This window comes from Silene latifolia, chromosome 6 (assembly GCF_048544455.1).
Source record: "Silene latifolia isolate original U9 population chromosome 6, ASM4854445v1, whole genome shotgun sequence".
Classification (NCBI taxonomy): domain Eukaryota; kingdom Viridiplantae; phylum Streptophyta; class Magnoliopsida; order Caryophyllales; family Caryophyllaceae; genus Silene; species Silene latifolia.
This window is the reverse complement of record NC_133531.1, coordinates 37,104,287-37,131,814: the sequence shown is the minus strand read 5'-3', so window position 1 is coordinate 37,131,814 and position 27,528 is coordinate 37,104,287. Positions and strand designations below refer to the sequence as shown.

The following is a 27,528-nucleotide window of genomic DNA, read 5'->3' as shown; positions in this document are numbered from 1 at the left end:
TGGATGCGTCAATTCTCACATGGACTATCTGTAGTGCCTAGTTCGAATGACCCGATCACCATCTATTGCGACAATAGAGGTGCCATCTTCCAAGCTAAGGAGCCAAAGTCTAGCAACAAGTCTAGACATGTACAACGGAAAGCTCATCTAATCCGAGATTACGTGGAGCAAAAGGAAGTAGTGATAGAAAAGATTGCTACAGATGATAACATAGCAGATCCTCTCACTAAACCATTACGACAAGATAAGCATGAAGGGCATGTTAATTCCATGGGAATTAAACGTGTTCCTAAGTTGTAGTACTCTTTTATGGATTAGATTCATCCTCTTTTGTACTCTATACGACATCATCGTTTTGATATTTTATATATTTTGTTTTTCATGTGGATTTGTACGACAAATTTTGAACACCACAAAGTGAACTGAACAAACATTATATTTTTGGTCCTTAATTGCCCACGTGAGCTGATAACTCAAGGTAATTATTTTGTGACGTTGGTTGATGGTGGGTTCAACGAGCCATAAGTCAACAGGTTGACTGACCAATCACAGAGGCGAGTTATACGGATATCTCGTAGGACACATTTGTGACATCGACGTGGAGTCCTAAATGTTTTATAACATTCGGTGCCCGGTCGTGGATAGGACTTCCATGGTGATCCTAAGAGTCGATTCTTTTGACTATCGACTGTCTCTTGAGACTAAGGCAGATTTTGGGTGACTTTGGTTTCTTTCTCACGGTCATCCGTAACAGGGGGCCAAGTAGATTTTTTCTGGGTCATTTCATGCTGTGCTTAGATCGGAAGGAGTTCGAGTTGAAGGAAATATTCAGCCTTTATCGGTACTCGATATTTCTCGGGGCCACTCGAGGAGTCAGAATCGAAATGCATGGCCATGCTCGGATACGGATTCGTTTTATCAGTTAAGTTACTCTCTAGTCGGGGAAACCACTCTAGATCCAGATCGATTGTAAAATACGACCTTTGCGGATCCGGATCTGCAAATTGTTTTACATTGAGTGGGAGAAATTTTAAATGAATATGAGAATCGGTTATCGCACATACACTTGTACGGACAAGTGGGAGTTTGTTGGAGCTTGTGTCCTCCGGTTAGTGCGGATAACGTCATTGCACATACACTTGTACGGACAAGTGGGAGCTTGTTGGGGCTGGTGTCCTTTACAGTTAGTGCAAGGACTTATAAATCTCTAAAAGGATCAAAGGGTATACTTTTGTATTATAATCAGTTGGTCCACGTTTATCAATAACGGTTGGCTTGCTAGATAAGTTTGACGTTATTGTCATACAGATGGCGGTGATCAACTGGTCCCTAAAAGTCACACCTATAGGATACGTTTGAGAGATGTGACGGTATGAAAATACAGTCATGTAGATGCCAAATTTGACTAACCAGTTAGTCCGAGTTATTTGACTAGTAATTAGTCAAAAATGCGATGTTGAGATATTTTATTTAATACGGATTAAATAATAACGGCTAAGGCGAATTAAGCAATTAATTCGTAAAATTGAATATAAACGATTTATATTTGATTAACGTAAATTGAATAAATTAATTATACAATATTGTCTTTGTCGGACATGTATTAACATTTCAACTAATCCGCGTTATTAGTTAATGTTTTAATTACCGATAACCGATGACAATTTATAATTAGAAAACCCGTCGTATACGTTTTAGCATTTGCGAACCGGACCATGAGCTAAAACTAAAAGGAAGTGGAAGCCCACTTCCCAAGGGAGCCCATGGCCGGCCAAGTGAGGACAAAAGAGAGTTTTTTCTCTCTTTTGAAACCTAATTCATTTTGATAAAAATTTTAGGGTTTTGAGAGACATTTTTCCTCTCTAAACCTAGATCTCTCATCTAAAGAAAAACTCACAAAAATAATCCTCTCAATATTGCAAGGCAATTAGAGGATTCATTCTAGCACAAGGGCATTTCTCAGACGATCTTGGGTGCATCATTTAGGAGGAGATCTACTTTGATCTCTCATTGCCAATTTGCACTAGGACCGAAGGTTAATCCTTGATCTTTATCGTTTCATTGTTGTTTTCGTTTATGACTATAAATCACGTATTAAATTTGCGTTATAATCCTTCAAATTATGGGTTTTATACGGATATTACCCTACAATATGCGCAATCCCTCCATATGGTAATTTCAGAAGATCGTCCTCGTAAGAACGATTATCAAGGTACTCAATCTGCTCAGAGAGTAAATTTATGCAAATGCAAGAGTAATGATCTTGATCCCCAGTGCTTACCGGGACGAAAACCTACAAACATGCACCAAAAGTCTAAGAGTTATAAAACATAATTAGCAGATTAGAGGCATACATATTGTGCATTATTGAAATTATACATTCTATGGTTAGAGTTATACATTATATGTCTAGAGTTGTGCATTCAATTTCTAGAGTTATACAGTATATTCTTGCAGTTGTACATTATGTGCATAGAGCTATACATTCTATGGTTAAAGTTATACATTCTATGACTAGAGTTATGGAGTGAAGTTAGCCACTCATCAAAACTCTAAGCATATATTGTATAACTCTAGGCAAATAATGTATAACTTCAGCCCTACAATGTATAACTCTAGTCATTCTGAAAGCTAAAGTTATATAATTTATAACTCTAGCCATAAAATGTGTAACTGTAAGCATTGCGTAACTCGAGGTATTACTCTAGGTATAACTCCAGGCCTCTAATGTATAACTCCAAAGCATATATTGTACAACTCTAAGCATAAACTGTAATGTATAACTCCAGGTATAACTCCAGGCCTCTAATGTATAACTCCAAAGCATATATTGTACAACTCTAAGCATATATTGTACAACTCTAAGCATATACTGTAAAACTCTAGGCAAATAATGTATAATTCCAGTATGGAAATGTCTCTATATTGATATCTGAGCTCACCATATCAGAGTCCAGTTGGAATGGACTAGAACACGACTCTTGCCACATGTCCCACGAGGCACAAAAGCCTTCAGAATGATCAACAACCAAGTTTTTTTTCCTGCCTTGCCAAATTGCAACTGCTAGGTCCTATAAAAATGATAGACGTGGGTTGGCAGCTTATATCACAAGTTACGTACATTTTGTCACAAAATAACTTGCAGAGTTCAAGCACACTTACAGTGTGACCTAGGCCAAAGAAACAGCGCGAACTTGCAACAGCTGCGGTGTTCGCGTGCGTAAGCTGATTGAGTAGTACAGACCAGTAGTCGATGACATTGGCCATAATCTGAGACCCGGGCATCAACGTCTGGAGATCAATACATGTTATGCAGTTTGGACAGGCATATGTGACCAATTGTTCACTACAAAGGATTAGCAAAATCAGACACGCAGCAAGGGAAAAGATTCATGGCCTGTTTCACTGTCGTATTAAAATATAGGTAAAACTTATCTTTTACTTACTCTTTATTATGGACGTGGAATGGATCAAAGACATAATCCATTACATCCTTCCTAACCCTGAACACCGTCCTGAAGAGTTCCTTGTTAAATCGCAACAACTGTGAGCATACGTGCTGGTCAGGTTCGGGTGCCCCGCAATCCTGAGAACAACCTAGGTTCTCAGGTACAATGTCCATACACGGAAGGGGGGCAGTTGAATAGAGTAAGAAAGGATGGTGGATCATGTCACATCGCGGCACATACATAGAGGGTGGGGGTGGTGCAACCGGCTCAACCCTAGCACCAGCGATTTCAGCTACCACACCTTCTTTGGCCGCACTAATCGTTCGCTCATCAACCCCGGCAAATGCCTCATTCACATCTGCCGTGCTCATGAAAGTCAGAGGGATTTGATTTCCACTCCATTCCGTTGCAGGATCCCCCGGGGTGACCTCCACACCCTCGACAACAACTACAATTTCACCCCCGTTGTTAGAATGTTGTTCAACATTCTCAATTACATCCTTTTGAACAGTGGCCTGAATGAAAAATAATGAAATTAAACACCATGCTTTTGTATCAAAAAAGTTACAGGTATAACTCTAAAAGTGATTCAAAGAGGTCACGAGTTCTGACCCAATGAATTACAGTTATACATAGAAGGGCAAGAGTTATACACATGTGTGAAGTATTAAAAATATGCTATAAGAGTTATACATATTTGAGTTAGAGTTATACACATATGGTTAAAAGTTGTACCAAACGGCCGTTGCAGTTGCACAGATTGAAAGATAAAGTTATACAAATAGGCGCTACAGTTACAAGGCCTCATCATAAGTTTCAACAAAGTTATACTTTATCAACTTAGAGTTATACACGACCAATTAAAAAAAACGAATGTATAACAAGTATTTAGCACAAATTAACAAACTTACCTCGCCACTAGGACCACTCCCGTACGCTGGAAGTCCACATAAAGCTTCCTTGATTTCAAAGGAGAAAAACATACACTCCATCAATTCTTGTGTATCCATTGGCAATGATGGGACCGTAGATTTTTCCATCTCCTTATCTGACGGTTGTTTGTCTGACAATCTTTCAACATTTTCTTCCAATTCCTCCCCATGAACTTGCTCATGCACCTCATCACCTACCCCGGGCCGAGTTTCAGCATCCTTTGACCGTCCGTCAGCTTGGTCTACAATGTCTGACAATCTTTCATGGTCAATGTCTGACAATCTTTCAACATTTAGAACATTTTCTTTCAATTCCTCCCCATGAACGTGCTCATGCACCTCATCACCTACTCCGAGCCGAGTTTCAGCATCCTCTGACCGGCCGTAAGCTTGCTCAATTTCCTCCTCGGTGTAATTCGCCTCCAACAACAGCTCTCTGACAGTTTGGACGGGGGTGCACGCAACTTGATCCTCTAACCCTGGGCTAGCATCTGACAACAGATTATCGACTACTGTATCACCTCCCACTTCCTCCATAATCTTTGACCACGAAACTGCAACTGATTTCATTGGCGTGTCGGCTTTGACCGACTCTCGACGCGGCTCAACACGAGGGTTACCACCCCTGCCACCCCCATCATTGGCGAGACTAGACAGAACTTTACTTATTTGACGCGTAGATGCATCGATTCCGTCTATTTTTTTGGAGGGCTCACTAACTACCTCTCCAAATGCAGGGGCGTTACCAACAGAAACCTTCAGCCTTTCTGCAATCTGTTCTGCTTCAGTGACGTACTTTTGAATCTTTTCACCCTCAAATAATTCTTGAGAGGCCTGACTAGGATTTGGGCCCGTCGGATCACTAGTTACAGCTTTGAACCTTGCGGTTGCATCTGCGTACCATGAATAGAATACAATAGCGTTCCTTTGCATCTGTAGATAAAGCTCGTGAGTACGCTGCATTAAAGAAGTACAGTAAGTTAGTTATATTATAATAGATGGGTACGTTCAATTTGAAATTTAATCAATCTGCAAAAATATATAATAGTTTGAACTTACATCGACCGCCCTAGCTTTCAATTCCTGGTCATTCTCAACACCCGGGTAGTTCGATCGAATGAACTTCTTCTCGAGAAGTTGAGCGGAGAGAGGGGGTGGGGGCCCGATAGCAACAATAGTTTTTGGTTCACGCGGGTCGCCGAGGGCGATCTTGTCCAAACTCCTTCTATAAGAGGGATCTTGAAGGCACCTCGGATACCTGGTCTTAGACAAAGTTAAAGTACCCAATCCCCCTTGATCCACCTCAAATTTTACCCTATCTACAAGCGAAGTTTCATCCCAATGCTTAATCAAAGGTAGATCGTGGGGGCACGGCTTACCCTTGTAATCATATCGCTGAAAGTAGCTAATCATGAGGAAGGGGATACATCAACCCAACATCGTTACCCCCTTTTTACAGTCTGTCCCCGCTTTCACCATCATTTCCAAAATATAAGAGCACCAGTCAAAATGCGGAATGGCTTTAGGATCTTCTACAGGCCTTAACAGCTTCAAATCTATCCCGTTGTTTGGGGTGGGTGCAAGGAATAAAGACATAGAGAACAAAACAAATAGCCGGCAGAAATGATCGTCCGCCTCCTCGTACTCCATAAGTTGCTTGTGAACTTTCCCTAAACTTATTGAACTATTTGCTTTGCCCACCCCGTAAGCTTGCCGCCATTTGTCCTTCAGCTCCTTATTTTCGGGATCGTTGGACCCCTTCTGCGAACCAGTAGGTACCAATGGGAGACGGTTGGGTTCAAAAGGTATCAAGAAACAATCATGCACGTCATGCTTACTGATCATAAACTCCTTCTTCCGATAAGCCCTGAACACATATGACCCATCAGAGAAGGACTCCAAGAACAGGCGAACGTGTGCAAGTGGGAAGCTGCTAATCTTAAGCTCCAAAGGCCACCGAACCCAATTTTCTTAACAGCGGACACCTGATCCTCATTAAGCTTTTCAATGAGAGAGACAAGCCTTTGAGGTCGACACGAAACCGTGATTTCATGCACCCTCTTTACCCTTGGCTTGGCCTCAACGATCTGAGGAAAAGTAAGGACAACACACAAAATTAGACATACTGTAGTTGCAATTAGAGATATTTGGAACAAAGAAATAGACATACTGTGAATTAAAGTTATACAATAGATAGTCAGAGTTATACAAAATATAAGTAAAGTTATACATTCTGATAATAGAGTTAATCGAGAAAATATCAAGAGTTATACATTCTCGACAATGAAGTTATTCAAAATGTAATCAAAGTTATACAAAAATGACAACAGATTATTAAAAAGTCAAACTTTGAACCTGGGAATCGACTCCTTCTCGATTTGGTGCATCATCCATCTCAGAAATGACAAACAAATAGGGATTCAGATTATGTATAACCAAAATTCTGTTAAATCAAATTTCTATAAAATCCAAAATTCTTTTCACCATTCAAAAGAAGAGATAATCAGGAGAGTTATACAGAATAACAGTAGAGTTATACATATAATAACAAAAGTTAGACAATCTGAAACTAAAGTTATATAATGTGTAACTCTAGCCATGAATGTATAACTCTATTATTAAAATGTATAATTTCAAGTATATACTGTATAACTCTAGGCATATTCTGTATAACTCTAGGCATATATTGTATAACTCCGAAAATAAAATGTACAACTCTAGGCATATATTGTATAACTCCGATTTATACATTATGACAAAGACAGTTATTCAACATGTAATCAGAGTTATACAACAAATGACTGCAGTTATAACAAAAAGTCAAATTTTTTAAAGTCCATATAATGTATAACTCTTAACCATTTAAAAGATGAGATAATCAGGAAAGTTAGCTATACAGAGTAACAGTACAGTTATACATATAATAACAAAAGTTAGACATTCTGAAAACTAAAGTCATATAATGTATAACTCTAGCCATAGAATGTATAACTCGGCCATAAAATGTATAACGTAAGCATATACGATAATGTATAACTCCGGAATAACTCCGGGTAAAACTCTAGGTATAACTCCAGGAATCTAATGTATAACTCCAAAGCATATATTGTATAACTCTAGTCATGTACTGTATAACTCTAGCTATATATTGTATAAATCCAGGTATAAAATGTATAACTCTACGCATATATTGTATAACTCTAGGCATAGAAACTAATTAGAAGTAGAGTTATACATATAACAATTAGAGTTTGACATTATGAAAGAAGAGTTGGTCACAGACTCAGAAGAGCTATACATCTAGTAACCAGAGTTATACATCTAGTAACCAGAGTTATACATATTGAGTACTAAAGTTATACATCTAGTAACCAGAGTTATACATCTACTAACCAGAGTTATACATATTGAGTACTAAAGCTATACATCTAGTAACCAGAGTTATACATCTATTAACCAGAGTTATACATATTGAGTACTAAAGTTATACATCTAGTACCCAGAGTTATACAACTAGTAACGTATAAATAAAAATCGAGACTTTTAACCCGGATATCAAGTCCCTTGTCAATACTTTCTACAACATCCATCTGTAGATGACAAAACAATTGGGATTAGAATTATGCATATATTTAATTGAAGTTATACATCATTCTATAAGACTTATACCAACAAGACGAGATTTTTTACCTTTGATTCAGATTTCTTGGAAGTTTTCTTGGCATTTTTCTTGGCAAAAACCATTGTTAATTATCAAATGAACTCGTATTTGATCTGCACAACCATAATTAACAATTGAACAAATCAACATCAGCAAACCCATAATTGAAAATTAAAAAATCAAATGAACTCTTTTTATGATAGTTTAACAAAGGCAATAATTAACAAAAAACAAAGTACAAATCACCAAATAAGGAATGGAAAAAATACCTTATAAAAAAATGGAGACAGACGACTTTGCAGGCAACTTGGAATTAATTTGTAGTGATGAAAATGGCGTCTGATGAGTTGGAATTAATTGGTAGTGATGAAAAATGGGGTCGGTTGAGCTGGGATTAATTGGTAGTGGAAGATGGAGTTTATCAGCAATGTGAAGAAAACAAAAGGAAGACGAAATGACAGGAACAGGAAATAGAGGGAAAAAAAACCGCAAGTTGTTTTGAATAACGTGGAAGTTGAGGAGGGAAATTATGAGAGACTGATGGACATTACACTATAGTATGCATGGGTTAGTGGTAAGAGGAGAGAGGTAATTCTAAAGCATTAGTTGAGTGGGGTTTTACTGCACAATCTTGGCCATTGGTTTGCTTGATCCAACAGCCCACATTAGGCCTTATGGACTTAATATGATATAATGGTCTTAGTTGATCTCTTCGCTCTCTCTCTCTCTCTCTCTCTCTCTCTCTATATATATATATATATATATATATATATATATATATATATATATATATATATATATATATATATATATATATATATATATATAAGTTAAAGTACACAAAACCAATCGAAACTCAAATACTATTAGCAAAATATATTGACCACCGTGGAATTGAAGTTTGGACCAACTACAATGACAAAATTTATGTATATAAATAGCACCAAATAAAATAATGTATTTCTTTATAATATTTTATGAAATTTCGACTCAAAAGTGCTTCGTAAAACTTCGACTCTCTGTAATTGCTTGAAAAGGCTTCCTTTAAAAATATAGCTAGCTAGCTAGATAGATAGATAGATAGATAGATAGATAGATAGATAGATAGATAGATAGATAGATAGATAGATAGATAGATAGATATTGATATTGATATATTGATTGATTATATACGGAATTACTTTTTCACATTCACTTTTTCATCAAACTTTCCATAACATACCCTTCTCCTAAACAAATACAATTTAAGTCTTATATGTACCTTTTTCCTAAAATCAAATCTAATAAGAACAATTAGTCTCACTATAGACGGATATGTCCGTATAAAGGAAAAGATGGGTCAAATATGGTTAAAGTGCTGACATTTTTGGGCCCACTATGCAACTTGTTGCTTGTCTTATGCTTAAAGTGAGTGGATATTTGGCCCGTCTATAACTATAGACAGATATCTCCGGTTTATAATAGGAATTTGTGTTCTAAGAACTTGAATAATGGATTATAATTTTTCAATTAGTGAAATAATTTTGTTGTTTAACAATTACTGATATGTTTTGTCGAGATTATTAGAGTTATCAATTGGTAAAATTAAAATTTTCACTTGTTTATCAATTAGGGGTTATTATTGGTGGAAGGCGTGGTGGTTAGAACGGTGGATGGTGGTTCTGGATAGGGATGTCAATCTCACCCGCACTCGCTAAATATCCATCCACCCGATTTAAATGGACGGATGAAAACCTGAAATAAATGGATGATGGGTGAAATAAATGGATGATGGATGAAGCTAAATCCAACCCATCGTCCATCCGCCACCCGATATTCTTCCTTTCTCGAAAAAAAAATACATATTTATATAAAATTTAAGATAATCAATACTAATCTACTTACTTTATATACTATTCGAGCAAACATTAAGTTACAAGATTTTTAAAGTACATAGTCTAAAACTAATTTACCTTACATATTTTTGGGTAAAATAAAATTCAATACTTTTTTAGGCTTATAACATAATTATATAACCATCCATTTATCACTCGATCCACCCATTTCATCCGCGGATGATGGATGGACGGGTGATGGATGATACGTTTCGCGGATGATGGATGGGTTGGATGAAATTTTTAATGTGATGGATGGGTGCGAATGAAGCATCACCCGACCCGAACCCGATCCATTGACATCCCTAGTTCTGGATAGTGCATAGTGGTTTAGGATCGTCCGTGGTGGATAGAGGGTGGTGCGACATCAATAGATTAAACAATAGAACACAAATCTTTCGCTTGAACAACATATCACCCATTTGGCTTAAGCAAGTGGACAATCTATTTCATAAAACGCTGATTGAACAACATAGCACAATCGAATAACCATATTGTCATTAAATTCACATTACCATTGTAGCCGCACATTATAAAAAGTTAATTTTGTGATGTGTGTACACAGCCACCCGAGCCACGCGCACCCACACGTTGGTTTCGAGGCGGCAACACTTCTCCCATGGAACTACGACGCGAGCCAAAGCACGTCATGGGCCGTTACCGATTTTAAAGACATTGAAATCGGTGAAAGTTTTGACAAGCCTGCGTTTGTGGAGTCGCCACCAATTTTTATGGAAAATTGGAACCGTTTAAATACTTCGCGTCATGTCAAGACATAAAGTAGTGACATGAACACTAAGAAATTCGTTACCCTTAGCATTCTATGTCCAGAATGACTCTCGTGATGCCAATGAACACGGATGTTCACCGAGATCTTGAGTAAGAGGTGAGGGTACGTATTAGGAAGCTCTCTATTTGAACACCTAATCTCGCTCGCCTCGATAACGGCCTCTATAATGGTTAGAGAAGTTATTGTCAATTTTAATGCATGTTATGGAACAAACATGTTTTAAACCTAGCATGTCAATATATACTATATCGGTTGACAAGCAATTTTAGCACTCAATTGGGGGTCAAAGTTGGAATTTAGATTTGTTATATATGAATATGCCAAGGAAGTAAATCATACAAGAGAGATATGAAAATACGATGAATTACAATGGATTAAATAGATTAACTTGAACTTATGTCATAAATATGCTCAAAAGGATTTAGAAAGAAAAGGAAAAAAAAAAGAAATTGATAAATAAATATGAAAACATGTCGAATTAAGAGTGATAATATGAATAATAATTGATTATAAGCCTAATAGAAAGCCTACGTCAAAAAGAGACGAGTTCAGAGGCAGAAGTCAGCCCAGAATAGACGCAACATGATATTGCAAGAACTGCGTCCTCTGGAAGAGGCGCATCAGTTCATGCGACTGTTCTCGAGCTGGGTTCTGACTGTGAAAGTCAGACTCGTTGAATAGTTATTGTTCGTTGGTTGATTTACATTGATTATTGATATACGACTCGAGTGAAAGTGATTTAGCATGTTATATGCATATTGAAGGTTGCCATAAGTAAGTTTGGAACAAATTAAAATGAATTATACAACGAATTAAAGATTACGATGACTTACAATGTTGGATTTACAAATCGAAACTTTGAATGAAACTAAATGAGGTGAATGTTGAAATTAACACTGGAAAACAAACTAAAAGCATGTACAAAGACGAATTCAAACGACTCGATATGGAGAAATAGAATCCTTTATATCCGGGTTTGAATAAATGACGAAAACCCGCGAATATTGGCTTTAAGGGATTTATGTCGAAAAGGATTTGATAAGATTAAGTAATAAAAACTAATTTGAAAATACTAGACGAAATAAGAAAAAAAGAAGATAAAAGATAAAAGGCGAAAGAAGCGAAAACCCGAGGAAGAAGAAGAAGTGCAACAACTGAAGGCAGCCTCTGGAAGAGGCGCAACGGATGCTGCGATCTTTCCAGGAGGCCCATCAGTTGATGCGATTCTTCCCCACGCCAGATCTTTGCTGTTTCCGTCAAAAGGTTTTAAAAGGCGATTTTGAAAACGGTTTTGAGCATGCTTGTGACATAAATTCTTACATAATTATATACAAAAAAAAAATAAAAGAAATAAAATTGGGATTTACACCCTAAGACTCACATGTTTGACGATACGATATTAACTAAGTTGTCGTTAGTGATTGCTCGACTCATTGTATGATTGAAAGTGCACTTAAAAAAGGATTTAAAACAAATTGATTAGATTGATTTGGTGGAGTTGGTCCAATTGGTCCAATTGGTCGGTCTGCAACGTGACTGGTACTCAAAATGATCTGAGCTTACGTGGTCACGTAGAGCAAGCACGTAAGCGTCGAAAAATAAGAATGTGGTCTTAGAATGCAAAGGGAGAAGAGAAGGGCGGACACTCGCGTGAAAAATATGTGAGACGAAGGCCTCTATTTATACTAATCACGAGGAAGAATTTAGGAAAAAGTTGGATTAGGAAAGAAATCCGGAAAGATTCTGGAAACTGAAGAAAAACAACCCAAGAAAGGGCGCAGTAGGAACTGTGACCTTTTCAAGAGGCGCAACTCCTGCTGCGTTTTCTCTCGGGTTGTTTCCTCCTCATCAAGAAAGATTGCCGCGGTTAAAATAGGAAGTAGGGAAGATGTATGCTTCCTTATTCCGTAAAGATATATTTTTCGAGATTTAATCATAAAAGATAAAATTTAGGAATAAAACTCTAGAATATTCTAGAACATTCAGAATTGACTTTAGACGGTTTTAGAAAAATGGAAACGGTGTTTGACCCGGACTCCAAATGTACTCTAATTACTGTCAAAATGACCGTATCGGCGCGTAGATGACGACCATGAGGTTGACTCGACTGTTTGAGCTATCACTTGTCGACGAACTTACGAAATGTCATAAATCGCTTTGTGTGATTAAACATGCGGCCCAATCATCACTGGGTGATTGCCGGAAGGTGCAGAAACGAGTTATCTACATGATCTCACATTGTCACGTGTCTGTACCTTTATTTACATCAGAAAGTTCACTGTGGGAGAAGGAAGTGCGATAAATGAGGGTACATGACTAGGGTAGTCGTAGTCGGGGGATAATGGTCGCCGGAGGATGGGTTGCTGGTGAAGAGAGGTGAAGGAAGGGAGATGGAAGAAAAAATCAAATATTGGGGGAGAGGAAAAAAGTGATGACAATAAAGTTATAAAGATGTATATAAAAAAATAAAATTCGTAGTGAATTTAAAAAAGGAGTTAATAAAACGACCCTAAAACCCCAAAACTTAGATTTCTAAACATCTACCGCGCTCTTTCCCTCCCACTTAAACAAACACACTCTCCTCCCGTTAGCGCCGGAACAACGCAAATTCCCAATTTCACGTCCTATGAACAAACCCTAATTGAAAATTTTCGATTAGGTTTTGGTTGGAGCTCTTCATATAAAGGGGCAATTCAAATCTGAAACATCGCCTTTTGAAACCAGTAATGATGTTATCGGCGGCAGCAGCGGCGAAGGAGGACGAGGTTGTCATGCGTGATGTTACACACGCGGGGCTCGTCGTAAGCGACCGCATTAGTAATGAATTATCGAATCGACTCGATCTTGATGACGCCTTAAATGCTGCTAGATCATCCAGTCATCCCTACACCACTCCCCCTAAAGAGGTCGTCTTTTTTAAGCTTCTCTAGTTAGTTGCATTAGTTGTTGTTTTAGTGTTTTTGATTAATTTGTGTTTTGTTGCGTAAATTGTTCGTTATTTTTGCGAAATTGGCTAGAATTGAAGTAACCGTGCTGAGGATGAATTGTTTTATAAATTTAATTGCGTGAAGCTTTTGAAGTAGAGGAGTTACGGTAATTGATTTCAGCTGTCCTTGTATAAAGTTATAGAAAGATTGGATTTTGATTAGGGGGGGGGGATTTAGAGTGCAGTGTTAACCCTAATTTTCTGATATTCGGGTAAACTCGAATTTGGTGTTTGGAGAGGGAAGCTAAAAAAATTTCTTTGCTGTCTGGAAGGATTTGTTGATTGATTGGTTGAATTTTCTAGTTCAGATATATCATGCTGTTGAAGTAAGCCGGAGAGCTTGTTTAGGTTTTGATTTCGTGTGAAATGTTTACCCTAATTTGTTGGCATTCGGATAAACTCTGAATTTAATTTATCTTAGCGAGTTTGCATTTTGATTTGTTTGAGGGAAATTGAGGTTTAGGGGGGTATCTTTAGTTCGTCTGCAGTAAGTTGAACCAAATTATTTGTATGGAGTTGGGAAATAGATATGCTTTGTAGATCTTGGTACAGAAGTTGATTATTATGGGTTATGGCGAGGTAATCTTGATAATGACAACTGAATGGGGGTTGTAGTTTTTTCATTGTTTGTATCTAATTTGTTATGGGGTTTGAACTCTTTCAAGAGTTTAACTGCTGAACAAATTGTGTGTCCAGATGGGTGCTGTTATTGTTTAGAAAAGACTTGCGAAATTGTTGTGCATGTGGCTTCTCTCAGCTCAGCAAAATAATCTGATCCCGTGGACTATGTAACCAGAAGCTGGTTCATTATCACTTTTATTAAGTTTGGAAGGTCAACCCGATGGTAGCCAATGAGATGTATCAGGCACACCAGCCTGCTAATTGATAAAGGCTTATATATAACATTCTCCATAGGAAGCCAATGTTTGCCTCTATTGGAAGGAAATGTGTGTCTCTATTTGGAACAATTGTTCGAGGTCACTTCAGATTCAGGTTAGCATTAGTCCACAGGCAGATTCAGAAAATAACAGCCTTTGGGCAGAATAAGATGGAATTTGTCTACTTGAAACAACTTCGCATTCTCTCTTATATTTATCCATTTGCGCTGACTGTTTCCTACTACTGCTGGGGGTTAATGTCCATATTCTAGATTTATCTTCTCGCGGCTGCTTTTGATTGTTCATCTTTGAGCTTTGCGGATCTCAGACTCTTTGTTGGTTAGGGCATCGTTGTTTTTTGTGGTGCTGGTTTTACAATGTCTTGCATCCTTTCCTTGCTATAACGTGGGGCAGAAAAGGGAGAGGTGACAATGGATGTATTCTGTTAGCTTGGTTAATTGTAATAAAACGGAAATTGCTGCGGAGCTGTACGCCTGTATCTCAGTTACTCTTTATCGACTAGCGCTTTTAAATATTGTGCTAAATTGTAATTACAATAAACTTTCACGGTTCAACCTAGATTGTACCTTTCCCTTTTTTGATGGGTAAGGTTAGTTTAATCCCTAACTTAAAAAATTAGTAAGTTCATCGCTTCAAAATGACTGTAAAATTAACTGTAGTGATTCCCTACTTGCTGACATTCAGAACCAGGTTTTCTTCATCTGACTTACTAGAACTTTATGATATATAATTGTTTTTGTGCTCCCAGTTTGGAGCCATTTTGTGTTTTAATTTTCCTATCTGTACTTGATAAACTTCCGCTGACCTAGAGCTGTTTATTTCCATTTCAGTGGCCTCCACTTGTTGAAGTGGTAGATAGTTGGGAGTTACCCACTGTTCTTATAGAAAGATATAATGCTGGCGGTGGTGAAGGAACTGCTTTATGTGGAATTTTCCCTGAGATACGCAGGGCATGGGCATCAGTTGACAACTCTTTGTTTCTTTGGCGATTTGACAAGTGGTAAGTATAGAAGGGTTATTGCTTGTTTCATGACTAATGTTTGTCTAGTTGACGGTGCTGCTTACCTTTTTGTCAATCAATGCTTTCTTCTGTTTGCATTGAAATATGTGGAAACAAGAACCAAGTTTACGAAGTTTCAATGGAAGTCACCTTTCTAGCTTATATTGTTTTTATTACCTTAATTTAACTTGGAGATCCGGTGATTGGCTGTGTTTATATAATGGAAATGCTCTGTGCACTTGGTTTGTTATTGTTGGAAACTCAAAAGGCATGGTGTAGTCATGTGATATTGATTTATCAGTTGTGTATGGGTTGATTTTATCAGGGCTCCTACTATACTGGTGTCATGTTGTGTTAATACTTGATGCTTAAAAGCAACCCAGCCTAAATTTTATTAAACGTGCACAACATCTTATTGATCTTTTCTACTGTGTATCCATGATTCTTATTTTTAAACAATCTGTAACCATGTAAATTTGATAATGGGCCACATGGTCTTGTGGATTATTGTTTGAGGTTGCAATTTTTTTAAAACCCCATGGTTCAACCAAATTTAGTCCTGTTTGATATGTTTTAAAGCTGAAGATGTCGGCCACGTGGGCTGTATTTATGTTGCACTTGGTGAAGAGGAGAAAAATATCATCAATTTTTCTATTTTTTTTTTATTTCTTTCAAAAAAAAGTGTCCTTATCTTGTATTTGCACTACTTGTTACTTCTTTCTGTTTCTGTGAGCTTGGCTTTAGTTTGTCTTATTTGTCTGTAGGGATGGGCAATGTCCTGAATACAGTGCGGAAGAACAAGCTATCTGTGCTGTTGGCCTGGCTAAATCTAAACCTGGTGTGTTTGTTGAGGCTATTCAGCATCTATTGGTTTTGGCAACCCCTGCAGAGGTACTCTAATTTCATTAACAATTAAACCAAGAGACGTTTTGTAATATGTGAATGTGACTTTTTTTTTCCCTGTACAGTTAGTTGTCCCTACTTTTGTATAGGTTTCGAAGATCATTGTGGCCGCATTTGTTGCATTATAAAAGCGCTGATATCAGTCTAACACCTCACAGTGCGGTTGTGGCAACCTTTAAAGCCCTCAGTCGTGATGTGGTGTAACAATGTGCTTTTGTTGCCCATATTTAATACCTTGACCTCAAGCTACTCTTCGACATGTTTCATATAGTTTATCAGGATAATGCGTTGAGAAATTGGGGTTTGGTCTTTGACATCCTAACCTTGTTTGTAGATTGGATGTGTAATATTTGCTCGTGAAATGGATTTAAATATTTAGATATGTTAGGAAACTGGTTGGCAGCAGTGAGTAATTAACTCATCGTAGTTGTGAATGGTGCATTGTATTAGTGGTGATGGATGTCTATGAGATATCATGATTTAGCAACAATTAACAAGTTTTTTGTTTGACTCAAAACACTTGACCTGCATGCTGGATCACTTGAGGATTCTTGATCTCCTGCTTTGCTTTCATCTTTAGTGGTCTTCAAGAGCTGTGTTTCCTATGGATCAGTTTCCTCCATCTATCCTACATTTTTTAGTTGTATTGTTTGTTTGACTTGCTAAGAAATTGCTTTTCAGTTGATCCTTGTAGGAGTATGCTGTTCAGGAACACCTGATGGAAAAGATCCATATGCAGAGCTTTCGTTGCAGCCATTGCCCGAGTATACAGTACCATCAGATGGAGTTACAATGACTTGTATTACTTGCACCGACAAAGGCCGCATTTTCCTGGCTGGCCGTGATGGTCACATGTATGAGCTGCAGTATACTTCAGGATCGGTCTGGCAAAAGCGTTGTCGTAAAGTCTGCCTGACTTCAGGTCTAGGTAGCACACTTTCGAGGTATTTTTGTTTAGTTTTGATTGTACTATGTCAATTACTGTTTTGATTTTACTTTTTTTTTTTAAAGATCCTTCTTCCCTTCATATGCTGTAATATGATTAATAGAAGAGTTTTGGAATTGTTTATTTTTTGTATAAATGCATCACTTTACGTGTCCAGGTGGGTTGTGCCTAACGTCTTCAGATTTGGAGCTGTTGATCCAGTAATTGAGATGGTTTTTGACAATGAAAGGCACATACTATATGCTAGAACTGAAGCTATGAAGATTCAGGTATTCGAGTTAGGACAAAATGGAGGTGTACTGAAAAAGGTGGCTGAGGAAAAAAATTTCATCAGTCAAAAAGACTCGTATGCTATTGGTAGTGGTGTAAGAGCCGGTGGATCATCAAAGCCATCTGTAGTATGTATATCACCTGTATCTTCATTGGAATCAAAATGGCTTCAGCTTGTTGCTGTTCTATCTGATGGAAGAAGAATTTACTTTACTACTGGTGATGTGGGCATTAACGATCGTCATCAGAAACCAACCTGCTTGAAAGTTGTTTCAGTTAGACCTTCTCCTCCCTCAGGAGTAAGTGGTACTCTTGGTTATGGTTCTATGCCTCTTGCAGGTCACACTCAGAGTGATGATTTCTCACTTAAAGTTGAAACAGCATATTACTCATCTGGAACTCTTGTTCTTTCGGATTCCTCACCGCCCTCTGCATCATCTCTTATTATTGTAAATAAGGATTATACTGCTCAGTCATCTGTGGCAGGAAACATGGGAACATTTGCACGAAGCAATCGTCCTTTACGGGAATCTGTGTCTTCTTTACCAGTGGACGGTAGAATGTTATTTGTGGCTGATGTTCTACCCCTACCGGACACGGCGCTTATGTTGCAGTCTCTTTATTCGGAGGTTGAATTCCTTGGTTTGGGTAGGACAGGTGAGTCTATGGAAAAAGCCTCTGCAAAGTTGTGGGCTATTGGGGACCTTTCCTTGCAGCATATAATGCCCAGAAGAAGGGTTGTTATATTTAGTACCATGGGTATGATGGAGCTAGTTTTCAATAGACCCATTGATATTCTTAGACGACTATTGGAATCAAACTCCCCAAGAGCTGCTTTAGAAGACTTCTTCAATCGTTTTGGAGCAGGCGAAGCTGCTGCAATGTGTCTAATGCTGGCGGCAAGAATAGCTGATTATGAAAATTTTATCGGCAATATTGTAGCAGATAAAGCGGCAGAGGCATATGAGGACCCTAGATTTGTTGGAATGCCACAGCTTGAAGGAAGCAGTGGATTATCGAATACGAGAACGGCTGTGGGGGGCTTTAGCATGGGGCAAGTTGTTCAGGAGGCTGAACCTGTTTTCTCTGGTGCTCATGAAGGTCTATGCTTGTGTTCGGCAAGATTGCTTGTTCCGGTGTGGAACTTTTCTGTTATGGTTGACAAAGTTGGTACAAATTCTTCTGATGACAATGGAAGTGGTATTATAGTGTGCAGACTGTCTGTTGGGGCCATGGAAGTTCTTGAAAATAAACTTCGTTCATTGGAGAAATTTTTTAGATCCCGGAAGAATCAGAGAAGAGGGCTTTACGCTCGTGTTGCTGGCCTTGGAGACTTGACCGGCTCAATTCTGTACTCAGGAGGTCAAACTCTGGGAGTTCGTGACAGGAACATAATGGGAAATTTATTTGGAGGGTATTCTTGGAACGTAGAGACTGTTGATGGTGTTGGGTCTAGTAAAAGACAACGGCTACCATATAGTCCCGCTGAACTTGCTGCCATGGAGGTTGATGAATCTATAACTTATGAACTTACAAGTTTGTTATCGTCCTCGCATATTTTCTGATATTCACCTTGGTGCAGGTAAGAGCGACGGAATGCCTTCGGCAATTGCTGCTCAGATCCAGTGAAGCACTTTTTTTGCTTCAACTTCTTTCTCAGCACCACGTGGCACATCTTGTTCAAAGTTTTGATTCCAATGTAAAATCAAAGTTAACAAAGATGACTTTCTACGAACTAGTTTGTTCTGAGGAGGGTGACATGTTAGCAACCAGGCTTATATCTGCCTTAATGGAGGTAGCGCACATTGGAAAATTCTATGGGTGCCCTTGATTTTAATTTCTTGATATTATATGCATTAATCATTTCTTACCTTGTTGATCTGTTTTTATTACAGTACTATACTGGCCGTGATGGTAGGGGAACTGTAGACGACATAAGTGGAAAACTACGGGAGGGTTGCCCAAGTTATTTTAAGGAGAGTGATTACAAATTTTATTTGGCTGTGGAATGTCTTGAGAGAGCTGCTGTATCTTCTAATATAGAAGAGAGGGAAAATCTTGCAAGAGAAGCCTTTAACTTTTTGAGTCAAGTCCCGGAGTCAGCTGACTTGCGCACTATATGTAGAAAGTTTGAAGACCTGAGGTAATTAGCATATGAAACTCTATTTTGATATCTGTCGTCTCCCAAGTGACATGAATCCTTGCTATTAATGCCATGAAATGCTAGGTTCTATGAAGCTGTTGTTCGGTTGCCACTGCAAAAGGCTCAAGCTCTTGACCCTGGTGGGAATGCTATTAATGAACAAGTAGATCAATCTGTTCGAGAACGTGCCCTTGCTCAACGTGAACAGTGTTATGAAATCATTGCTGTTGCTTTGCGTAATCTGAAAGGAGAAGTATTGCCAAGAGATATTGGTTCTCCCACACCGCAGCCTGCTAGGTCTCTTCTTGACCAGTCCTCTCGAAAGAAATATATATGCCAGATTGTTCAGCTTGCTGTCCAATCATCTGATAGAATATTTCATGAATATCTCTACCGAATTATGATCGACATGGGATTGGAAAACGAGCTTTTGGAGTTTGCAGGTCCCGACCTGGTTCCGTTTTTGCAACGTGCTGTATCAGAACCTCGAAATGAGGTATCTTCGATGTTTCTGCTCGAATTTGTCGTCACTTTCTAGAGCTATCAGTATTACTACATGCATCCTCCAATTTATTGTCCCCATTTGATCGTGGTCGACAGATGCCAACCTTGACCATTAATATTTTCCAAGTATAAATAGAGAGATACAATGTGAAGTTTGTTATATTCGAGTTATCATAACAAATAGTTTCATATTATCATTTCAAAAATAAATGTAACTATTGAATATTGTGAGAACATATTAGTCAACATTGACGTCGTTTGACTACCACCATAGTCAAACAGGGACCATATAAATGGGATGGATCAACTAATTTATTGTCACTGCCTTTAACAATTAATTGTAGACTTCAAACATCAAGTATCATGTATTCTAATTGATAGTTTCACAGCATACCGTGTTGTGAAGGTCAAATTTTGTTTGTTGTGTTCCTCAGCTGCTACGTTTGTCATGCAGGTCCATGTTGCTTCCCCATCAACACAATCAAAATACTTAAATCTCCTGGCACGCTACTATGTTATGAAGCGTCAACATCTCCTTGCAGCTCATGTGCTGTTGCGGTTAGCAGAAAGACGTTCGATAGATGGAAGAGATGTTCCTAGTTTAGAGGAAAGGTTAGCTGTGGCCCCGTGGGTTTACATACATTCACAAATGATCTTCTAATATCCGAGATAAAATTTGTAGGATTCTTGGCTGTATCAGCTAGAGGAGAAATTGTGATCTGGTTTCTCTAGCCTTTACTGTTTCTATGTCTTAATTTTTCTCCGTGTTTGTTTGCGTCAGGTATCAGTACCTAAATAATGCTGTTCTGCAAGCGAAAAATGTAATGAATAATGATAATTTAGGCAGTACTCCGAAGGGTGTGTATGATGAAGGGCTTCTTGATTTGCTTGAGGGAAAGCTCGCTGTGGTGCGCTTCCAGATAAAAATCAAAGAAGAGCTCGAGTCTCTAGCTTCAAGGTTAGAAGCTCGAGCTGGTACATCTGATTCTGGTCAAAATGAAGATTCTTCGGAGAGGTGTGAAGCTGATATGGCCAGCTGCTTAAGAGAGAAGGCGAAAGAGTTATCTCTGGAGCTGAAGAGTATCACTCAGCTTTATAATGACTACGCAGTTCCTTTTGAACTTTGGGAGGTATACATATTTCTCTTCTGCTGCATTGATTCTCCATAGCCCCTCTCCTCAAGCATAGACTAGTTACTCTATACTCCCTCTAGCTCTTTTTATTTGAAGTTCGGACATATCAAAGTAAATATTTGGCTTTCATTTTTGACAAAAAAATAAGTTATGAAAAACTACATCCTCAAATTTGACAAGATTATATTTTTGTATTTCCTCCGTTCATTAATGATCTTCCTTTGACCATCATAAGGAACATAAAGAATTTGTGGATGGAATGAAAGTTGGTGAAATATGTGGGGTCAAAAACTTCAATGAACACAAAGTAGAATCAAAGCGGGAAGAAATTTTATGATTGAGGAGTAACTTTATATTATATATTTTGCGATTAGTGGGAAGAAACTTATGGATTACCCATAATTGAATTTTGGAAAATTATTGATTGAAGGGTCAGAGTGCATGCAAAAATAAGAATAGAAAGAGTACGTACTTGGACTCGAGTACATACATCCCCTTGCCAAGTTGGATTCCTTCCTCGTAATGTACCCTGTAGTGAATATTATTTTTATTGTATTCTTTATTCCCTGCCAAGTTGTGAGTGATAGTGTGCCTTGTTTGTGACTGAAGACCCTGAGATATTTGTGACATGCTGTCTATATACTATTGAGAGCAGAAGGTTTATCCTTTCAGTAACCAGTGAGAAGTTGTAATAACTTAATAGTTCCGACTGCCTAGTTGTTAGGAGTTGAAGTGCGCTGCTGAGAAACTGTTGAGGTGGTTGGGTTCCATTCCTCTTTCTGTTATGGTATCCACACATTTCTTTCATATATAATACTCCCTCTGTCCGGGTCAATAGTTTACACCTTCCTTTTTTGGGTATGTTTTACTCTCAAAAAACAATTCCCCTCTCCTCGTACCTTGGTCTTCGTGTATAAAGCATATTTAAACATTTCATTGAGACGGAGAGAGTACATCTTTTGCAAGGGTTCTGCAAACTTTTTATTCTGGAGGATCAGAAACTAATGCGTGACTGCAAATGTATGACACGATGGCTCATGCGTGACGCATGTGATGCTCCCACATGTTACATTGCATTAGAGCATGTGATGCCTTTATCCTGGACCCACGTGCACTGTGTTTTAAACCCGTCATTCTTTTACAAGTCTATCTAGAGGCATGTAAATGTGTTACCTTTACCAATTGGTTTAATATCACTTCTTGTTTGTATTCATCATTATGCCAAGCAAATGCTACAGTGCGATTGGTGGTAGCCAAATGGACAATAGTTACACACTTACACCAAACAGTGAATTATCTCGGTTCTGTAACTTGTGCTCCTGTTTGTTATCCTTAATTGATGCTCCTGTATGAGAATTATTTGGATGTGCTGGCCCTCTTGAATTTCAGTTTGAGTGTTATGTCTGGACAATTAGTGTTAATTGAGTGTCACTAAAGAGTAGATCATTTGGGATCATCTTACACTTTGTGAGGACATGTTACTGCCTTGCCTTGGTCTCATTCTCAATTCAATTTCTGAAGTTCCCAGCTGTTTTTTGACTGATGTTCCATATACTTGGCTTTAGCCATTTTATACATTTGCTGGAGTTATTCGTCAGTAATTTAATGTGAAGCACAAGCATAAGCACAATAAAAACTTGTAAAGCTTGATATCTTTCATTCTAAGTTTCTAATGGGTAAAATACAGTCTTTTGCCATCCAAAATATCTTGTTCTCGTGGACAGCACAAAAGTTTCTGTTGTTTTGCGACATTGAAATTTGAACTTCAGATTGGTTACTCAAATTTAAGTGAGGTTTTGATTGCTTCTTGTCAGGTATGTCTCGAAATGCTTTACTTTGCAAACCACTCTGGTGATGCGGACAGCAACGTTGTTAAAGAAATTTGGGCTCGACTTATTGATCAGTCTCTATCGAGGGGTGGTATTGCTGATGCTTGTTCTGTACTGAAGAGGGTGGGTCCCGTTCTGTACCCAGGTGATGGTGCTATGTTGCCATTGGATACATTATGTCTTCATCTGGAGAAGGCTGCACTGGTATATATGTCCCTCTATTGTCATTTCTTTCTACAAGAACTTGTTGCTCATCTCTCAGTCCCTGCAGATGGTTCTTGTTGTGTTTATGTTTTTAATATAAACACGTGTAAGTGGTATAGGGAGTCTCAATTCATTCTCCACCACACAAAAATGTGCTTAGAAGGGAATCTTAAAATGCTGGCTGAGATTGTCTTAAAATGGAACATGTATACAATGTGTGGGGAGTGAGGACAAAGGGAGTATTTTTAGTTATCCCCATACTTTGTTGCCCGAACCTTTGGTTCTTCACTTCTCATTAGTATTTTTTCTTTTACTCTTCTCAGGAGAGATGTGCTTCCGGGGACGAGTGTGTTGGAGATGAGGATGTTCCAAGAGCACTCCTTTCAGCGTGCAAAGGGGCGGCAGAACCTGTATTGAATTCATATGACCATCTGCTCTCCAACGGTGCGATTTTAACTTCACCAGTGCTGAGGCTACGGCTTCTTCGCTCAGTTCTTGTCGTACTACGGGAATGGGCAATGTCCATATATGCACAGAGATTTGGTACAAGTGCTGTTGGAGCTTCTCTAATTTTGGGTACACTCTTACCTGACAAAGCAGCAGGAGTTAATCAAGGGGTACGGGATAAGATTACCAGTGCAGCAAATAGGTAAAATTTTAATAGTTTCTTGATTTGAGCTTGCATGTTATTACTCTGTATAAGTCTGTGATGCACTCTGTTTGTCACGATCTTTCAAATATGGAAATATCTAGAAGTTTCTTAGTCTGAGCTTGCATACTATAAATCTGTGATGCACTCTGTGATGTCTTTGAACTATGTTGCTACACTCCTTTTTTTGCATTCTTTTTGGTGGGGGACTGATCTAAATTTATTTGCATTTTTTACCCCTGAAACTTCAGAATTCAGAGTGCGGTCCTTTCTTACAAAGTGATTCCCGATTAAGATGCATTACTTTTTTTTTTTGCTTTTGAAAATTCGAAGGTTCCTATTCTCTGTAGTAGTTCCTTGGGGGAGTGTTCTGCGTTGTTGGATTTGTCTGAGGGTTTGATCTGTCTACTGTGGCAATTACGGAACGTATAATTAGTTGATAAATAATTTTGGATAAATAATTTTTACGCCAAGTGATTGTAGCCCAGCGAAGCTTTCAACCTGAAACGGGCTTTTGATCCTGATATACAGGGATCAACTCGCACGCCAACTTTTTTTTTTTTTTTACATTTACATGAGTCTAGCCTCGTCAGGTAGATTGGGAGGTGAGAGTTTAGGCAAGATGTTATCGCTTTGCTTTCTGATTTTTGTGATATATAGCTATTTTTTGACCTTTGCTTCCAAGTGATTACATACTACCCCCATCCCCTCACCCCATAATAAAAATATACAAATGATTATAAATATTTTTCCCAGAAATAGTCTTAAAAACTATGGAGTATTTTTTATTGTAAGCTTTCAGCTAGTCCTAAAAACTATGGAGTATTTTTTAGGGTTATTTAACGTGAATACTCCAAACTATTGGTGGTCTTCTCAAATTACTCTAAACTATAATATAACTCACAATATACTCAACTATTACCCTCCTCATCTTTGAATAGAATTGTGCTTTTTCTAACCCGCAACAACAGGTTAACTCCATTTACGGTTCCCACTTTGGCTCATTTTCATTTTATTTCATCTTCATCCTCGCTCCATACCTCCAACTCCTTCTCTCTCTCCTCTCTATTTCAAGTTTTTCTCCATTTTCATCTTTATATACTTCAGCCGTGTTTAATTTCCCTCCATTTTCCTTTCAATTATCTTCCATTAATGAACATACCCCTCTCTTTCCATTGATTCATGTTCTTGTCGAATTTACCTTAAATTAACAAGAGAAAAACCATTAAAATCAAAACAACCTCCTAATTGCTAACTCAATAACCCAATTAAAATCATTACTAAGGGAATAAACTAAATTGCAACACGTAACAAAATAGAGCAACCAAGTAAAAGGTAGGTATAAAAGAGCATAAAGGGGCAATTTGGGAGTACATCCAGAAGAGCCTCTTCGTCCTCTTACATTGTTGATGTGTAGATTTGTCAATTTTTTTTAAGGGGGGAAAGGCAAGCGCCAATAATGGTTTAATACTTAATATTTACTAAAGATCGAAATCCAACAACGCGAAATTGCGAAAATCAAACAATGATGTGTCTCGCCTTCCTACCGTCGACCACCGCGATTGCGACCTCGTGCATCCTCCAACAGTCCTACCTCTTTGCCGTCGTCTTGTACCCCTCCATCAACAGTTAAATTAAAATTTTAAAATCTTAGATCCCCAAATAAATTTGGGGGTAAATATTATTTTGGGGTTTGGTTGGTCGTGTGTGGTGCCATTATGACGATCGAGAGCTGGGCTTAGGCAGTGCGTGATTTGCGCGTAAGTGATTGTGGTCGGAGTGGCGGTTGTGGTGTGGCAGTGTGGGTACTTTGCTGATGATTGATGATAATGGTAGTGTCTTGGGTGGGTTTGTAACTTGCAAGGATAATAAGGGAGTGACTTGCTAAGCAGGTAGCCGGTTACCCGAGTATAATATGAGAAGAGGTGACTAATACTATAGTTTATTATGAGTTAAATTGAAGTTTAGAGTATTTTTAGAAGATGGTCAATAGGTTGGAGTATTCTTGTTAAATAATCCTATTTTTTATTGTAAGCTTTCAACTAGTTCTTTTCCGTGCCTTTGTTCCTTGAAATGATACGTGCCTTTGTTCCTTGAAATGATTATATATTTTCTCTCAAATTACTCGTAAAAATGATTATTTATGTGCTCAAGCTTACTGGGAAAAAATATCGTATATCCACCACTGATCACGAAAGGCGTTTATGGTGGCTTCCTATGTTAAAGATCAAATTGGCGTTGTGGGGCTGAAATTACTTCTTTTGATGGGCAATAGTTTTCTTTCCTGTTTGAAATGCTTGGATCTTACTTCAAAGACTAGATGAAATAAATAGGATGCTTTGTTTTTTAGGATTTAGGGTATCTAACTACTATCTATCCATCATAAAGGACTACAAACTAATTAATCTGATTGTGCACCAATAGATGTATTGTTGGAATTAAATTTAAGTTTTCTATTCCGATCATTAGCTCTCTTGTGCTGCCGATGTCTCTTTCCCAGCTGACAAAAGGTTTATACTGTGTGCATAGTGATGTAGAAGTTGCATTTCTAAGGCATTTCCAGTGATATCTCCACATTAAAAAATGGCTGAATCAAGGAACTTTATCTAATGAAATATTGTCAATAGCAGATTAGCAGCCCATTAATAAAATTGCATTAAATGTTTTTGCACTTTCTAGACCATAACTAACCTATGTTGTCAAATTTGAAAAAACACAGGTATATGACTGAGGTCCGAAGGTTGCCACTCCCACAAAGCCAATCAGAAGCCGTGTATCGAGGTTTCCGAGAATTAGAAGAGTCGTTAATTAGTCCTTATTCTTTCCAGCACTTCTAGTGGGTGTTTGCAGAATCTGCATTTCATTATTCAAAATGTATGTTGTTCGTTTTCAATGATGGACCTGAATATTGCTACTGTCGTCAGTCAAGTAGGGAGCATTCTTTAGTGTATACTGTAGAAGGTCGCCATGGAAAGTCTAAAGCCAAGATTTGTGTCATTGGCTCGCATCCCTTTTCGTAGGCACCAGTTTGAGCCAATTAGCTAATAGTAGTAATTGTGCAGTGCAATGATAGGCTATGCTATATTACTATGTTTTCTTTTTATGGTTTGTATCTTAGGAGCCTAATGTGTAATCTGTATTATCATTTCTTTAGATTAAAGAACTATTATTCATTTCTTTCGAATAAATTTGAAATTTATCCTTTGTGATGATATGATAATTTTGAGTGAATCTATATTTTGAGACAATGATATTTCTCTTAATACAGAGCATTCCCCTTACGATTGCGGGCATACAAGTGTTATACTGTAATCGACGAACTTTTCTTTTTATTAGTCATATTAGTTGTACCAGCT

At 38.0% G+C, this 27,528-nt stretch overlaps 1 protein-coding gene across 1 annotated transcript; it reads left to right on the top strand.

Moving 5' to 3' along the window:
* Positions 1-13,182: 13,182 nt before the first annotated feature.
* Positions 13,183-27,420, top strand: LOC141586732 (nuclear pore complex protein NUP155). The gene is made up of 13 exons (XM_074408041.1): positions 13,183-13,612; positions 15,422-15,591; positions 16,356-16,482; positions 17,176-17,438; positions 17,598-19,215; positions 19,293-19,505; positions 19,606-19,853; positions 19,938-20,349; positions 20,812-20,969; positions 21,139-21,487; positions 23,305-23,523; positions 23,847-24,172; positions 26,892-27,420. Exons 1-13 carry the CDS (start codon positions 13,433-13,435, stop codon positions 27,007-27,009), a joined length of 4,401 nt encoding a protein of 1,466 aa, XP_074264142.1. The 5' UTR covers positions 13,183-13,432; the 3' UTR covers positions 27,010-27,420.
* The last annotated feature ends 108 nt before the right edge of the window (positions 27,421-27,528 follow it).